Source organism: Saccostrea cucullata, unplaced genomic scaffold, assembly GCF_032062105.1.
Source record: "Saccostrea cucullata isolate Sc308-1 unplaced genomic scaffold, CSIRO_AGI_Scuc_v1 ctg9438, whole genome shotgun sequence".
Classification (NCBI taxonomy): Eukaryota; Metazoa; Mollusca; class Bivalvia; order Ostreida; family Ostreidae; genus Saccostrea; species Saccostrea cuccullata.
The window spans coordinates 4,430-20,718 of NW_026929166.1; the positions used below are offsets into that span (position 1 = coordinate 4,430).

The window sequence follows — 16,289 nt, forward strand, 5'->3', positions numbered from 1 at the left end:
TTCGTCTTTACACCGGCTAAAAATTAATCAGAGTACTGAGAAGTACAGAGAGCCGGGCTTTTACAGAGTAGAATCATTATGAATTTCTTACATGAATCATACGTTTATATTTGTATCAACAGATTAAAAAAAAGAATATCAGATTTAAAATTATGATGAAAAAATCATTTTAAATCTATCAATATAAATGATAAAAGACACTGACAGTGAGTTTCGATCCTAATACCACGGTCCGATTTTGTCAGAATCAGAATTAATCTGGTACCGCAACTGAAAATAAACAAACAGGCCAGTCTGGTTCCCTCTCCTGCTTTTCTTCGTATGTGGGTCATTTTCAAAAAATGTCCAAATTCCTGTTATACAAGCTTTTTTTTGAAAATTTTGCAATAAAAATCAAATTTTTTTTACCTGATGAATTTAACAACAATCTATAAGTGTAGAAAAAAAATTAAGTGCGATTAAAAATTGACTTGAATGCTGAAAAAAGTCCTTCAACCTGAGTAAAATTAAAGAGAATTGCTTGTGATTTCGCCGAATGTTTGATTTCAACTCTGATTTTGATGTAGTAAATATAATTAAGCAGTGTAAAATGACCTTTATTGTGTTGTACATGTTTAATACTGTCTAAATGCATGCTAAAATGTTATTGAAAAAGAGTAAGAATATGATTTTTTTAATGGTAAGTGTGTGTTATTTTTGCCGTGTCCTTGGAGTAACCAGGACATAAAAGTTATCTGTAACAGTTATCTTTCCTAAAGAAACTCTTCACTATCAGCCTCCTTCTTTTGGTGTCACAACAGTATTAATTTCTGCTATATATTCTTACCAAAAATGCGCAAGTTTGAGTAGATGTAACTAATTCAAAACAAACTTCTGAGAAGTTTCCTTTTCAGATCTTGTAAAACCATTCTTTATAAAGATTTTAGTACCAAAAAATACATAGCCATCCAGCAAGGCACGCAAGTTTGTTTCGGTCGAAGTCGAGCAGGTGCTTGAAAATCTAGTCCAGGGCCTAATCACTCCCCACTCTTGACAGTATATAGAAAAATCAGCACGCCCTAAATTTTAATAAATCTGGTCAATACAGGAAGTTTACATGTTGTTTTTCATCTCATAAAAAAATTCAGCTCCAGTCTCGTATCAAAATGCCCGAATCGGAAGGGAAGATTCCGGATTATTTTTCGTCAGCCATGATTTGACGTGAACCAAAGTGTAATACTGTTATGACACCTGCAATTAAACTTAAATTTTTTCCTTGCCGGTATATTGCTATTTTCCCGATCTATGATGATTATCTAATGTATTTACCAAGTTTCATAAAATCCATCCCAAGATAGGAAAATTACGGGCAAAACTCTGTGACAGGGGGCTTCGCGGTGAACACGGATTTCAAAAATATATGGCAAAAGTTGAACTGTATGTAATGATCTTGCGCGTTAAACTTGTGCGGTTTTTTCGTTTTAATTTCTTAATGGATGCATACTGATTCACATGAGGATGAAAAATTGTTCGAAATAAGTTTGCATTTTATAATAGGGCGAAAGAAATAGTTTTTGTCATAAGGTTGGGGGGTGGGGTTAAAAAGGGCATCGAAAAAATAAATATTATTGAAATATTAAAGTGTTTTCTGCTTAATTACGATTTATTTGCCTCAATAATTATTTTTTCCGACCGGATTTCTTTATCTGTTACCAATGTGTTCCAAATAAACCGATATTTACACATATTCAGAATTTTTATTTTGCTCCGAGTGTGGTCTAAATTTTTTTAATTTATAGATTTTAAAATTAACCATGAGTAAATAATGTTAACGAGTGTGATGGCAAGGTATTTTTTAAGCTGTCCTCTAAATTTCATGCATTCCTCTCAACCCGATACATCCAAATCAGGCCGTGGTGTGGCCAACATAATTTATTTTAGAGGAAATCTGGACTAATTTTCTATGCTCCATTAAACATGAACGAACAGCAATGACGGCCGAAAAATGCCATTATTTCTCATTTTCCGTCTAAACTCACAAAATAAAACCTTAATTCTTAGACTACAATATTTCTAAGTACAAAATTCGGTTTTACTGCAGGTGTCACAACAGTATTAATTTCTGCTATATATTCTTACCAAAAATGCGCAAGTTTGAGTAGATGTAACTAATTCAAAACAAACTTCTGAGAAGTTTCCTTTTCAGATCTTGTAAAACCATTCTTTATAAAGATTTTAGTACCAAAAAATACATAGCCATCCAGCAAGGCACGCAAGTTTGTTTCGGTCGAAGTCGAGCAGGTGCTTGAAAATCTAGTCCAGGGCCTAATCACTCCCCACTCTTGACAGTATATAGAAAAATCAGCACGCCCTAAATTTTAATAAATCTGGTCAATACAGGAAGTTTACATGTTGTTTTTCATCTCATAAAAAAATTCAGCTCCAGTCTCGTATCAAAATGCCCGAATCGGAAGGGAAGATTCCGGGATTATTTTCGTCAGCCATGATTTGACGTGAACCAAAGTGTAATACTGTTATGACACCTGCAATTAAACTTAAATTTTTTCCTTGCCGGTATATTGCTATTTTCCCGATCTATGATGATTATCTAATGTATTTACCAAGTTTCATAAAAATCCATCCCAAGATAGGAAAATTACGGGCAAAACTCTGTGACAGGGGGCTTCGCGGTGAACACGGATTTCTAAAAATATGGCAAAAGTTGAACTGTATGTAATGATCTTGCGCGTTAAACTTGTGCGGTTTTTTCGTTTTAATTTCTTAATGGATGCATACTGATTCACATGAGGATGAAAAATTGTTCGAAATAAGTTTGCATTTTATAATAGGGCGAAAGAAATAGTTTTTGTCATAAGGTTGGGGGGTGGGGTTAAAATGGGCATCGAAAAAATAAATATTATTGAAATATTAAAGTGTTTTCTGCTTAATTACGATTGATTTGCCTCAATAATTATTTTTTCCAACCGGATTTCTTTACCTGTTACCAATGTGTTCCAAATAAACCGATATTTACACATATTCAGAATTTTTATTTTGCTCCGAGTGTGGTCTAAATTTTTTTAATTTATAGATTTTAAAATTAACCATGAGTAAATAATGTTAACGAGTGTGATGGCAAGGTATTTTTTAAGCTGTCCTCTAAATTTCATGCATTTCTCTCAACCCGATACATCCAAATCAGGCCGTGGTGTGGCCAACATAATTTATTTTAGAGGAAATCTGGACTAATTTTCTATGCTCCATTAAACATGAACGAACAGCAATGACGGCCGAAAAATGCCATTATTTCTCATTTTCCGTCTAAACTCACAAAATAAAACCTTAATTCTTAGACTACAATATTTCTAAGTACAAAATTCGGTTTTACTGCAGGTGTCACAACAGTATTAATTTCTGCTATATATTCTTACCAAAAATGCGCAAGTTTGAGTAGATGTAACTAATTCAAAACAAACTTCTGAGAAGTTTCCTTTTCAGATCTTGTAAAACCATTCTTTATAAAGATTTTAGTACCAAAAAATACATAGCCATCCAGCAAGGCACGCAAGTTTGTTTCGGTCGAAGTCGAGCAGGTGCTTGAAAATCTAGTCCAGGGCCTAATCACTCCCCACTCTTGACAGTATATAGAAAAATCAGCACGCCCTAAATTTTAATAAATCTGGTCAATACAGGAAGTTTACATGTTGTTTTTCATCTCATAAAAAAATTCAGCTCCAGTCTCGTATCAAAATGCCCGAATCGGAAGGGAAGATTCCGGGATTATTTTTCGTCAGCCATGATTTGACGTGAACCAAAGTGTAATACTGTTATGACACCTTTGGTCTTGTTCCCGCCAAAATATCATGAGACACTTTACACAGATCTTTTATACCATAGGCACAATATGTGGTTGAAGGCAAGTTTGATTGCAATAGTAATTTATTTTTGAGTCCTAGGAGTTACTAAGTACTTCGATATTGTGATGATAAATTGATTTGCCATTTCTTTGATGCATTGAGCAAGTTTATAACAAAATACCTATCATCTAGGAGCTGTGCTTTATGTTCATAAGTCAGTTATTGCTTTTATACTTCCAATTATTTATATAATAATTCCCTGGTGTTACTGTCCATTTTGTTACTGCAAGAAAAGTAACTCTAAGGATGTATCTAGTTACTCCATGGACAATTTACATAGAAAATAATTTAAAAGAATGAAAGTTGGAGTCATATGTTTTATTTTCCTCCCTTATTTAAAACTAACCAGTAACTAATTTTGTTTTAAAATGCCAAATTATTTACTAAATGTTTTTACCATTTGAAAATCATATGATTTTGCAGTCTTGGTTATGCAAAGGACAGAATTGGGTAACTCCGCGGACCAATTGAAAAAAAACCCTTTAAATTCCCAATTTTAATACAACATTTGTGTAAAGTTTATTACAATATAAAATAACAGAAATATTTTTATCAAATTGGCATTTATTTTTCATATTATGTTTCCATGAGCTATAAATTAATTCAATAAATAATTTGAGTAACACAAAGGACAATGTTTGGTAACACAATGGATGTAAAAACGATTAAATATTTATGTTATTAATATACTCTTGCATGTTCTTTTGTTTCTGTAGGAAAATATACAACTTTTATTCCTTTTGAATAAATTGAAATATCAAAATTCATTATGTAATGCAATCATATCCCCTTTTATGCTCTTTAAAGTAACCTATGGTAACACCATAGACAAATTCAGTTACTCAAGGGGCAGAGCAAGGATTAAAGATAGAAAAATTAAACAAGCGTATTGCATATGGAGTGGTAATAGTGTTCATTGTATTGCAGAAAACAAATGTGGTGGGATATTGCAATTCAAGTAACAATAAATAATGAAGTGCTAAAAATATATGATGGTTAAAAATTGTAACACAAAGGAAGTTTTAGGTAACACAAGGGAATGTGAAATAAGGCAGAATATGATTTGTTTTCTTGAGTCTGAGGATTCTAGTTATGTTCTCTTGATGAAGATGATGTAAACAAGACACATTAAAAAGTTGCAATGAAGCCAACAGAATCCAAGACGTAAAAGATAGATTTATATCATTGAATTGAAAATACCTTTAAAGTTATATCAGATACGGAACATTTCTTTGCAAATGCATTTAAAGTCCTTTAATCATGTAAACCCTTAGATGAAAAAGTCACAAATTGTTCATAACTGTTCTAAAAGGATTTCAAAAGATGTTTTTAAGGAGACAATGTACCAGTCATTACCCTAGAATACAGTTTTGCATATAGTTGAGGATGTTCTTCAGATTTGTCCAACTGAAATCCCTCATGACTGTATTCTACATCCTGTAAAAGTTGGTGCTGAAAGAAGTTTTTAACCTTGGATGTACATATATAAGCTTTTGGAAAGTGGTGGTAAAGATTATAAAGTCGAGGCAGCATTGGACAACAAGGCCAGATATGGTGGCAGACCACTACATTTCAAGCCACTTTGTTGGATTGTTACCCTGAAGAACTGTCAATGAAAGTTTGGCAAACGATCAGTGGATACAAGAGCAAAAAGGGCAAAAAAATATCAATGAAAAAAATGAAAAAGAGTACAGATTAAAAAAGTCAAGAGTTCCTGATAGGAAATCCGACTAAAGAACCTGAAAAGACTGACACCCTGGAAGAGAAAGAATTGGAGTCAATAATGAACATCAGACTACAGATGAAGAGAAATCGGATCCTTTGGGAAGAGAGACTGGATAAAGATACAGAAAAAAATGAACTTAAATGTTTGCACGGGATTAGACAGAACCTAAAACCATGTTCCTTTTTAAAGGCCAAAAACTTTAAAAGATAAAAGCTGGTATAGCATTGCTAATGTTTTAATAATATTGTCACCATCATATCTTGTAGATGTGTATTATGTAGAGAGCTCATTGTGGAAAGAGGCTAGCTGTAGATAAATGAAATGAAAATGTAAATTCCATAAAAAGATTAATGCATTCTATATATTTGAAATCTGGTCATTTACAAATACATGTACATGTTCTAGTTTCACAATTATTTGTTCATTAAAAATTAGTTCTAGCTGATCTAAGACTCATCTATGTAAACCTTTGAATCTTTTAAAGGTGTCCTTTGTGTTATTTTTTGTCATTGGTGTTACAGCTTCTGCTTGGATATGTAAATACACTAACAAGTACTGATCAATGATTCAAAGTCATGTGATAGTAATTATTTATTATTCAGGCATAACAATTTGATTTCATTTTTCTACTGTCATATATCTTATGATTGGATAGTTATGTCTATGTCGTTACTGTTTTATCCTTGGTGTTACTAGTCAGACTCAAAATGTATAATGAAAGAAATCCCCCGCTAATTTTTTATGTTAAAACCATATACTCTTATATTCACCTCTAGGGTAATTTCATTACTATCCTTTTCGGAAGGAAGGAGAACAACTTTATTATTTCTTTCTAAGTATTACACAAAATATCCTTAGTGTAACCTTTATGTCCTTTGTGTTATGCAAATATCCTTGGTGTTACCAACACATTTTTCCTATATTTATGTTCTAAATCTTTATACAATTTTATCGAAACTTGCAACACAATACTGTCGTTTTCTAATACTAAGTTTATTTGCAAAGCAAGTATTTTGTGCTGAGGTAAATGATGTATGCCTTAAGTAAACGTGTAAGATATATACAAAAGTTACAACACTTACAACTTCCAGCTATACTTTATCTGATAATTTTCTGTTATGAAACTTCAGTTTGATTCAATAGAATAATTTTATCACTATGTTGAGATTGTTATTCTAAAAACCTTAATTATCAAAACTCCTTACACCAATGAACTATGTTCTTTGACTTAAGACTGAAGTTTTCAAAGGTACTAAATATGTTTATTTATTTAGATAAAACTTCGTTTTATTTTTGTTGCTTTATTTAGCGTTTGTATTATCTCAAAAGCGGTTGAGAGTAAGAACTATATTTTTACACGTAACTTTAAAATGGCGACTATGGGGTTAACATCCTGTCTTGAACAGGATCACATAAGCCGGCAATTGCTCTTTGAGCAATAAGCCCGGCTAAAAATGTGCTTTAACAAAGTAATGCGGACCGAATATAAAACAGCGACAGGAACCGATAATTCATAACAAAAAGGTCAGTGAAGGCGCGTTTGTATAGACATTCTTTAAAAATGGAAATTAGCCTCAGTGCAACTTCTTCCCCTCAAGCTAGCAAAATACCACAACTTCTAAGAGTGATAATTCATTCCATTGTCCTTTTCTGTTTAATCCGGAATACATATGACCATTAGTCAAGTGTTTATTTTTAGTTGGCGAGGAAGATTTCCTATTTGAGGTTACACACATAATTCAATGACAAAAAAATTGTCGAAATGAACCAAAACATTTGTGTGCACTGTTTGAAAAGAACGTTTAGTACAACGACTAGTGTCTTCAGAAAACCACCAATATGGCCTGCTAAGCGGAGCAGACGACCTTTTGATGAGCGATATCCCGTTTCGGCAAAACACGTGAATGAGAGGAGACGTGGAGGGAGCCGGGAACTAGCTGAGAAAGTGGCACTCCACCGTGAGTTTTATCTCAATCTTCACTTAATATTAGTTATATTATCGTATGATATTAATTTAATATATTGCTGTTTTTATAGCAAATGGAATCGCGTTGATGTTTTCCCAACCATGTTGTGTAGTAAGAATACGTTAGAGTTATCTTTCTTTCCGCTCTTTGAAAGTTTGTAAACATTACAGTCACTGAAACAGGCGCGGATCAAGGAAATTTTTCCAGGGAAAGGGGGGGGGGGGGGGTTTCCAGCCCAGTCCACAAAAAAAAAAAACCCAGAAATTTTTATGACAAGCAAATAAAAAACATCACCTCATTTCCCAAAGTAACAAATTGGGGTCTTAGTCGTTGAAATTGGAAGCTCTGTAGGCCTACCTATGACTTTTCATACTTCACAGAGATGCGTTTTTGAATGGGATCCAAGGTTACTTGGATTAGTATAATTATACATTTTCTTACTCAACCAACTCAAGGGAGTGGATGGCAGGATGGGGTCTAAACCTCACCTCTAGATCCGGGCATGACCAATATTTATTGATCTTCTTTCAGTGTCATGTTCAGTGTCGTTTTGCAAAAAGATTGCACACAAGGTACACATGCTCTTGTCCTTACATCTCTAGTAGTACTATGACTATGAAAAGATTATTTGACAATGATTATGGTAAATTCTACTACAGAAACAAGTTCCTGTGTCAGGTCCGGCGCAAGCTATAGTAGCTTTATTTATAATTAGCTATATAGCTTTTTTAAGTTATTCAGAAAAGCTTGATTTAGCTATTTCATCACACTTTTTCCCTCAAAAACACAAGACAGCACACAGTTACTCAAACATTTGAAATACATATTTGCTTAGAAGTATTCAACAGCTTAGTTTTTGAGCAAACTCATTTTATTTCCAGCTAGATAGATTTTACAAGTGTTAATTACAGTTGTACTTTATAGGTATTTTTATTCTTTTTATAGTTTATCTAGGTACTGAGTAAATTATCTGATTCTTCAGTAATACCCATAAACTAAAACCTACAATCCACACTTTATGTCACATTTACATTAATATTATTGATTCCCAAATTTATGAATACTTTATATCATTAACATGAACAATTATGTGTGTAATTTTTTTTTCCAGATGTTCAACCCACTGGATTTATTCACATGAAATATAAAAGATTTTTCAGAGTGAAGGAAATGACACCAGAATTAATTGTCCCAGATCTTAAAGACTGCAAGGTTAGAACAATATTTCTATGTACATCATCAGTTATGTAAATACATGTATATGTTTATATATTCCCCAAAGAGAGCATAAATAATCATTTAAGAGCTACATGTATCAGTGCATTAATTTTAATAAATTTACTAGCCATATACATTTCTTATTGATCACAGGATTAGTTGGGAATAGAGAAATCTTTTTTTGCATATTTATATGTGTTCATGTTATGTTTATAAAAATTAGATGCCAATAATTAATTTTTGAAAGATATATTTTAACTGTAAACTGAGTTAAAAGATCAAAGACCATAATACAAGTAAAACTCCCCACAAACACAAGAATACTGGAATTTTGTAAGTAAACTATTAGAAGTTTGCTGATCACCATAGGATTAGGATTGAAGTTGATAAAATGTCAAGGTCATTTTGTTACAAATACAATAAATAATTCATACTCTCTGCATGATTTCTTTTCATATTTGTTTGTAAACGAATTTTTATTTCGTTTGAACGAAATCTGATTTTATGAATACGAATTTTTAGCTCACCTGAGCCGAAGGCTCAAGTGAGCTTTTCTGATCACATTTTGTCCGTCATCCGTCCGTCCGTCCGTCCGTCTGTCTGTCCATCCGTCTGTAAACTTTTCACATTTTCGACTTCTTCTCAAGAACCACTGGACCAATTTTGACCAAACTTGGTACAAAGCATCCTTGGGTGAAGGGAAATGTAAATTCTTAAAATGAAGGGCCAAGTCCCCTCACAAGGGGAGATAATCAAGAAAAGACAAAAATAGGGTGGGGTCATTAAAAAATCTTCTTCTCAAGAACCACTGGGCCAATAAGGCTGAAACTTAGGTGGAGGCACCCTTGGATAGTGTAGATTCTAAATTGATTAAATCATGATCCCGGGGGGTTGGGCGGGGCCACAATGGGGAATCAAAGTTTTACATAGAAATATATAGGAAAAATCTTTGAAAATCTTTTTCTCAAGAACCACTGCGCCAGAAAAGCTGATTCGATGTGGAAGCACCCTGGGGTAGTGTAGATTCTAAATTGTTCAAATCATGTCCCCCGGGGGTAGGGCGTAGCCAAAATGGGGAATCAAAGTTTTACATAGAAATATATAGGAAAAATCTTTGAAAATCTTCTTCTCAAGAACCACTGGGCCAGAAAAGCTGAAACTGATGTGGCAGCACCCTGGGGTAGTGTAGATTCTAAATTGTTCAAATCATGACCCCCGGGGTAGGGCGGGGCCACAATGGGGCATCAATGTTTAACATAGAAATATATAGGAAAAATCTTTGAAAATCTTCTTTTCAAGAACCACTGGGCCAGGAAAGCTGAAACTGATGTGGAAGCACCCTGGGGTAGTGTAGATTCTAAATTGTTCAAATCATGACCCCCGAGGGAAGGGGGGGGGGCACAATGGGGCATCAATGTTTTACATAGTAATATATAGGAAAAATATTTGAAAATCTTCTTCTCAAGAACCACTGGGCCAGAAAAGCTGGAACTGATGTGGAAGCACCCTGGGGTAGTGTAAATTCTAACTTGTTCAAATCATGACCCCCGGGGGTAGGGCGGGGCCACAATATGTATTACAAGGGGCGAAATCTGGTAAAGAACAATATGACAAAAGATTCTCAGGTGAGCGATGTGGCCCATGGGCCTCTTGTTAATTTCTTGGAATGAAATTAATTTGTGGGAACGAACTTTTCGTGGGAACCAAATTTAATTTCGTGAGAACGAATTTTATTTCATGGTAATGATTTTTTTTTTTTGGTAGGAAAGACTTTCAAAAGTATATTTCTCAAACATATGTCCAATAGCGGCCACTTTAAGCATTACCTGTATTTCCCCCATAAAGGAAAAGGCTAACACATGTCTGATCAATTATTGGAGTTTTTACCTAGAAGTGTCCAGGGGAAGTGAAACAAAGAATTAATTTGCTGTGGCTTTTTACGTATACCTTGAATATGCTTCGGAAATGGTATAAAGCCAAAGATCGTCGGAATCGAAAAACAAATTGAATCTCGCATGTTACTTGTCATTTATTCATATATTAAGTAGAATATTTTCCACCCAGAAGCTAAAGCGCTGAAAAAGAGGGATAGGTAACTGGAGAAAGAAAAAAAAAGTAAGAACCCATCTTTTGCAAGTGAAATATAAGCGTAGACTGCTGCCGCTCCAGCTGTTTGGACTACGCTCATATTCAAAATGTCTTAGGTGTAATAATATAATCCAACAAAAAGTCTTTTGCCTCCCTCTCTCTTTTAATTTCGTCTTGGCAAATGAATGGCTTCTCCAACCAACAGCACCTCACCCCCCTGGATCCGCCAAAGATAAGGATTAGTGGATTATATATGGGAGGTAGTAACTGTTTGTCTTTTGTGCAGGTGATGGACATCCAAGATAAACACGTATTGAATTTCTGATACATTTAGCAACACCTGTCTTCTTTTGTTTTATGATGTCGTATAAAACATAATCCCCGGTCCCAGTGTTTACTTTTGTACTTAATCATGCTTTATTATTTTGGTTACCTAGGTAATGAGCAGCTCGAGATCCTTAATGATGTTAAGGCTACCTTAAGTCAATGACTGTTGTGTCGTCTTAAAGTGAGTCGTTGTTTGATATTTACAGCTGAAGCCATATGTGCCGTACGACATAAACCCCATCCAACAGAGCGAGTTCACCGCCCACGATCTCTTCAATAGCTGTTACGCCAAAGACATCAACGAGAAATTTGATAGCGGGGAATATGTGATAGAAAATGATGAAATCGTCAAAAAACCCTCATCATCGTGATTATGAAATATTGATGGCGACCGTATGTCCCTGCCAGTGTGATTGGTATATGTGTCCCATGGCACGGTGCGACAGGTGTGGAGATATTCATCAGCGATAGCCGTGACGTCATCACCTCTGACATGCGGGAATCGAATCACATCCCTCGAATCCAGTCTGATGTTTATGGCATGTGTAAAGTTTATGTTTATAATGTTCACTGTAATATGTGGTAATAAATGATGTTTAAAAATGACTGATTTCTATTAAAGTACGTAGGGTGCTAATGCTCAAATAAATACATGAACGATTTTAAACTTAAAAAAATCGTTTGTTTTGTTTGGATATTGTAGATCTATTTCTGTTTTACTTTACACCTGGCATTTCTGGTTTCCGAGTAAAAATAAATAATTTAGTCAAAAATGTACTGGATGAATTGAATGTGTGAATTAAAATGTTTGAGATGGAAATAAGTCATACCTGCATCATGAAATCATACCTATAACACGTGGGCAACAATAAGATTAAGGCGAGTTATCGAATTCTTAACTTATTTAATCACAGTTATATCTAACAGACATACATCTACTTTATAAAGCACTAACGAGGTTTTTTGCCGTTACATGTACTTTTGCTTGCTGGATAGATTACATTAGCGATAAATGACGCCAGCTATTGACAAATTGGTATACCTAATAACCATATCCATCGATAAGGTATCCTTATAGGAATTTATAGGCGTTAAATGAGATATTTACAGCTTGATTATATTACAAAATACAAAAGTACATGTATTCGGAAGTGATATGATATGAAAGATGACATCGGAAGAATTCGTCATGTTTTCCGTGGGTTGGTAGAGTATACTGGGTATATGAAATCCATCATCCTTTTGAATATAAAAATAATAACACTGCAGCATTTTTATTTTTCTGTCTATAAGATGTAATAAATGGAGATAGCGAATAGTATCTGAGCTCAGATGTTCATTCAAACGATGCAGATTGGAACAAACACGGATCTCTTAAAATATCAGAGGTGGGATCAGGTGCCATGGAGGAATCACTCCCGCCGTGTGCTCCTTGTCATGATTAGGAAATTACGGAAAAATAAGTGTATAAATAATGTTCTAACATTTGACTTAATAATAAATTGTATTTGCTAACAAGGTCATTGTATCGACCATAGAACTTATGAAATAATGCCTTTTAACAAACCTATTGATATTCTAGTTTTATCAACTTACTTGTAAATAAATTACATCGTTTTAGATTTTTTTCATATTCAAACTTACTAGTATATCTATAGTTCCCCTTTTAAGAAGGAAATTCTTTAAGTTCAGTTGTGAATATTTTTAATATTCCCAACAACGAGAATGAAATTGAGTTACCACATCTATACTGAGTTTCAGAACTTCACAAAAATCTTTACAAAGATGCATGTACTCAGCAGGTTCTAGTAAATGTTCTTCCAAGCCTTTTACTTGCTAGTAAGATATTAAGAGTAGTGAAGAAGAAACTTTAGGAGTAGTGTGCAACAATATATTCGAGAAGTGGTGTTAATCAGATATGCACTTAAACATTCCAAGGAACTGTTGGAAAATTCTAAATCACAAAATTTTACCAAAATCAACAGCATATAACGTCTTATCAACTTAATATAGAACCATTTCCCACGATAAAATAAAGTTCAGGCATTTTCATATTGACAGCTGCTTTTTCAATGAATGACACTCGTAAATTTACTTATCTTATCATTGACCATTTGCAAAATTATTTTGTTAAAAACATTCTGATTGTACACCTAAGTACTCTGAATTTCATATTAAAAAGATGCTCGAATTTCTGATCGACAATATCTTTGTGGTTTTCGGAGACCAGGTCTTCCAACAATCTGTTGGAATTTCCATGGGTATCAATTGCGCCCGTTATTAGCAGACCTATTTTTGTATTCAAATGAAGCAGACTTTGTTCAAAATCTTATACCTGAGAGGAAGAAAACACCCGCGATGGCCATCAACGTGACATTTAGATATATCGGCGACGTATTGTCAATTAAATAGGGTTATTTTCATTCTTATACCGATGCAATATATCCCGAGGCGTTTGAAATAAAATTAAAGGTACCACAGAGTCTGACACATTCGTTTTATGTTTAGTTATTTTTCTTGAAAAAACGACAAAAGTAATCTAACAACTAAGCTCTAAATAAACATGATGATCTAATCGTTTCAATCGCCAACTTCCCTTACTGATGCAGCAATATACTTTCAAAACCTGCATACGGGGTTATATCTCTCGGTTGATTCGATATACGAGAGTATGGTCTACGTATGAACAATCTGTAAAACGAGCTAAATTAACGACAAACAAGATGCTGAAACCAGAATATCAGAAGTCTCGTTAAAGATAACCATTTATTCATAAATTCTATGGTCATTGTGCACACGGTTGGTGTGACCGGTCGGCAGGGGATGCTCATTCCTTCATGGAATCTGATCCAATCTCTGATATTCTGGAGGTCCATGTTTGCTCTGCTCCAGTTTAGCATTGTTTAATGGACTTCTGAGCTTGAATGCTGTTTTTTTATCTCCATATATTTCATGTAAAACATGCTCTGACGTATCGAATTAACTAATAATGAGAGAAATAAACTATATATTTATGTGTTAAAGGTATATTGCTGCATATTAAATAAGGGAAGTAACAGTTAAGAAGATATCGTTTATCTTTTATCTTAAAGCTTGGTTGTTAGATTACCGTTCATGTCTTTTATAGTAAAATATCCAAATATGAAACAGATATATCCTATTGAGCGTGCAGTAAAAGAGATACCGCAGAGTCTGTTATATCTGTTTGGATATTTGGATAATTTACTGTAAAAGACGTGAACGCTAATCTAATAACCAAGCTTTAATATAAAAGAGTCTTATGATTTCAAATTTTCAACAATTTTCTTTAAGTATCCAAATCTGATTTAAACCACAGTAGCCCTGATGTTTCCTCTCTACTGCTGTTTATTAAACACCAAAGAAAGTAATTTGATGGAACATTTATTTGAATCCGCTATCTTCGATTTGAAAGTGTAATTTTTATGAGGTTTCGGAATCCAATATAGATACATGTACATGTATATTATTCGAATTTATTTTGGTTGTCGAGAATATCAAAAGTATTGACTGACATATAATATGTAAAAAAAAAAATCATTTAGAATTTATCCCCCCGCCGATTGAATGTTGTAATAATAAATTATATGCAGGATCAAATAAATCATTACTCTCATAATAGTTATAAAGTATATGGAGAAATATATTGAATATTGAACAATATTCAAGATCATAAGTCCATAAAACAATATCAAATAGGAGCAAAGCAAACTCGGACCTCCAAAACACCGGAGGTTGGATCTGGTGCCATGGAGGAGTGAGTATCCCCTACCGACTGGTCACACCCGCCGTGTCCTCCTTGTAATGATCGGAATTGAAATAACGGTTCAGTGTACAAACAATGGACTAAAAATTTATATGAAAAACGTCAGTCAGCATTTGACTCAATGATAAATTGTATTTGCTGACAATGCCATTGAATCGACCATAGAACTTACGAAATGATAACTTTAAAGAAGACTGCTGAAATTCTTGTTTCATCAACTAGTTTGTGTGTCAATAATTTACCTCGTTTTACAAATTATTCATTCGTAGAGCAAGGTCTTGCGTATCGAATCAACTGAGATATATAAACCCATCACGTTTATCAATGAGCCTGGTTATCAGATAACCATTAACGTCTTTTTCAAGTAAAATATCCCAATATGGTACAGACGTGTCAGACTCTGTGGTATCTTTTTCTCTCACTCACCATGATATATCGTTTCGACATGAGAATAGAAATTACCATTGTTAAATAACAATACATATATCTAAATATCGAGTTGAAGCCACAGCAAGTGTTTTCTTTTTTCACGCATAAGATTTTGCACAAATTCTGCTTTATATGAGTATAAAAATAGGTCTGCTAATAAACTTGGCGCAATTTGTACCCATGGGAATTCCAACAGATTGTTGAAAGACATGGTCTCCAAAAACTACATAGATTCCCATCAGTAAAACGTGGGCTTTTAAAAAGCCTATGATTTGCAATATGCATAATCAAAGATCGAGCCTGTATTCTGGTGTTGAAGAATCAAAAATGGGCTTTCCTTGACCTTTTCAAGAAGACTATTTAAAAGTTCCAGAGGGACAGAGTAAAGTTTGGTGCGAATAAAAGCTTTTAATTTAGGCTGTAATTACATAAAGATATATTCGCCTTATTTTACTCACTGCTGTAACGGACCATGAATATTGTCTTCCTTAAAGGGGCTGGGGGATCGTGGCCATTTTCAGACTATTTTGACCTCCTTTAGAAGAAGAGCTCCATATAAAGATATACTAAAATGATCAGATTTTAAAACTATAATGTATGCTTAAGCTATCATATCTAAAAATTAAGTTAAAATCTGGTGGTTAATTTGTTGACCCCCAGCCTCCTTGATATGCTTGATGCGTTAAAAAATTAACAGTTATAATTTTTCCAAACAAAAGCATAATCCACAGCTTCAGATGTTTTCATACAAGCCATACAATGGTCAAATCATTCATATACAGTAATATACTATTATGCATGATGGATATTAATCCGTGATCTACTGTTGTGCCCAAAGGCTAAGATTCTTAAAA

The 16,289-nt window shown here is 33.9% G+C and overlaps 1 protein-coding gene across 1 annotated transcript; it reads left to right on the plus strand.

Moving 5' to 3' along the window:
• The first annotated feature begins 7,321 nt into the window (after positions 1 to 7,321).
• LOC134279965 (large ribosomal subunit protein mL41-like) lies at positions 7,322 to 11,829 on the plus strand. The gene is made up of 3 exons (XM_062762375.1): positions 7,322 to 7,580; positions 8,701 to 8,801; positions 11,429 to 11,829. Exons 1-3 carry the CDS (start codon positions 7,385 to 7,387, stop codon positions 11,591 to 11,593), a joined length of 462 nt encoding a protein of 153 aa, XP_062618359.1. The 5' UTR covers positions 7,322 to 7,384; the 3' UTR covers positions 11,594 to 11,829.
• The last annotated feature ends 4,460 nt before the right edge of the window (positions 11,830 to 16,289 follow it).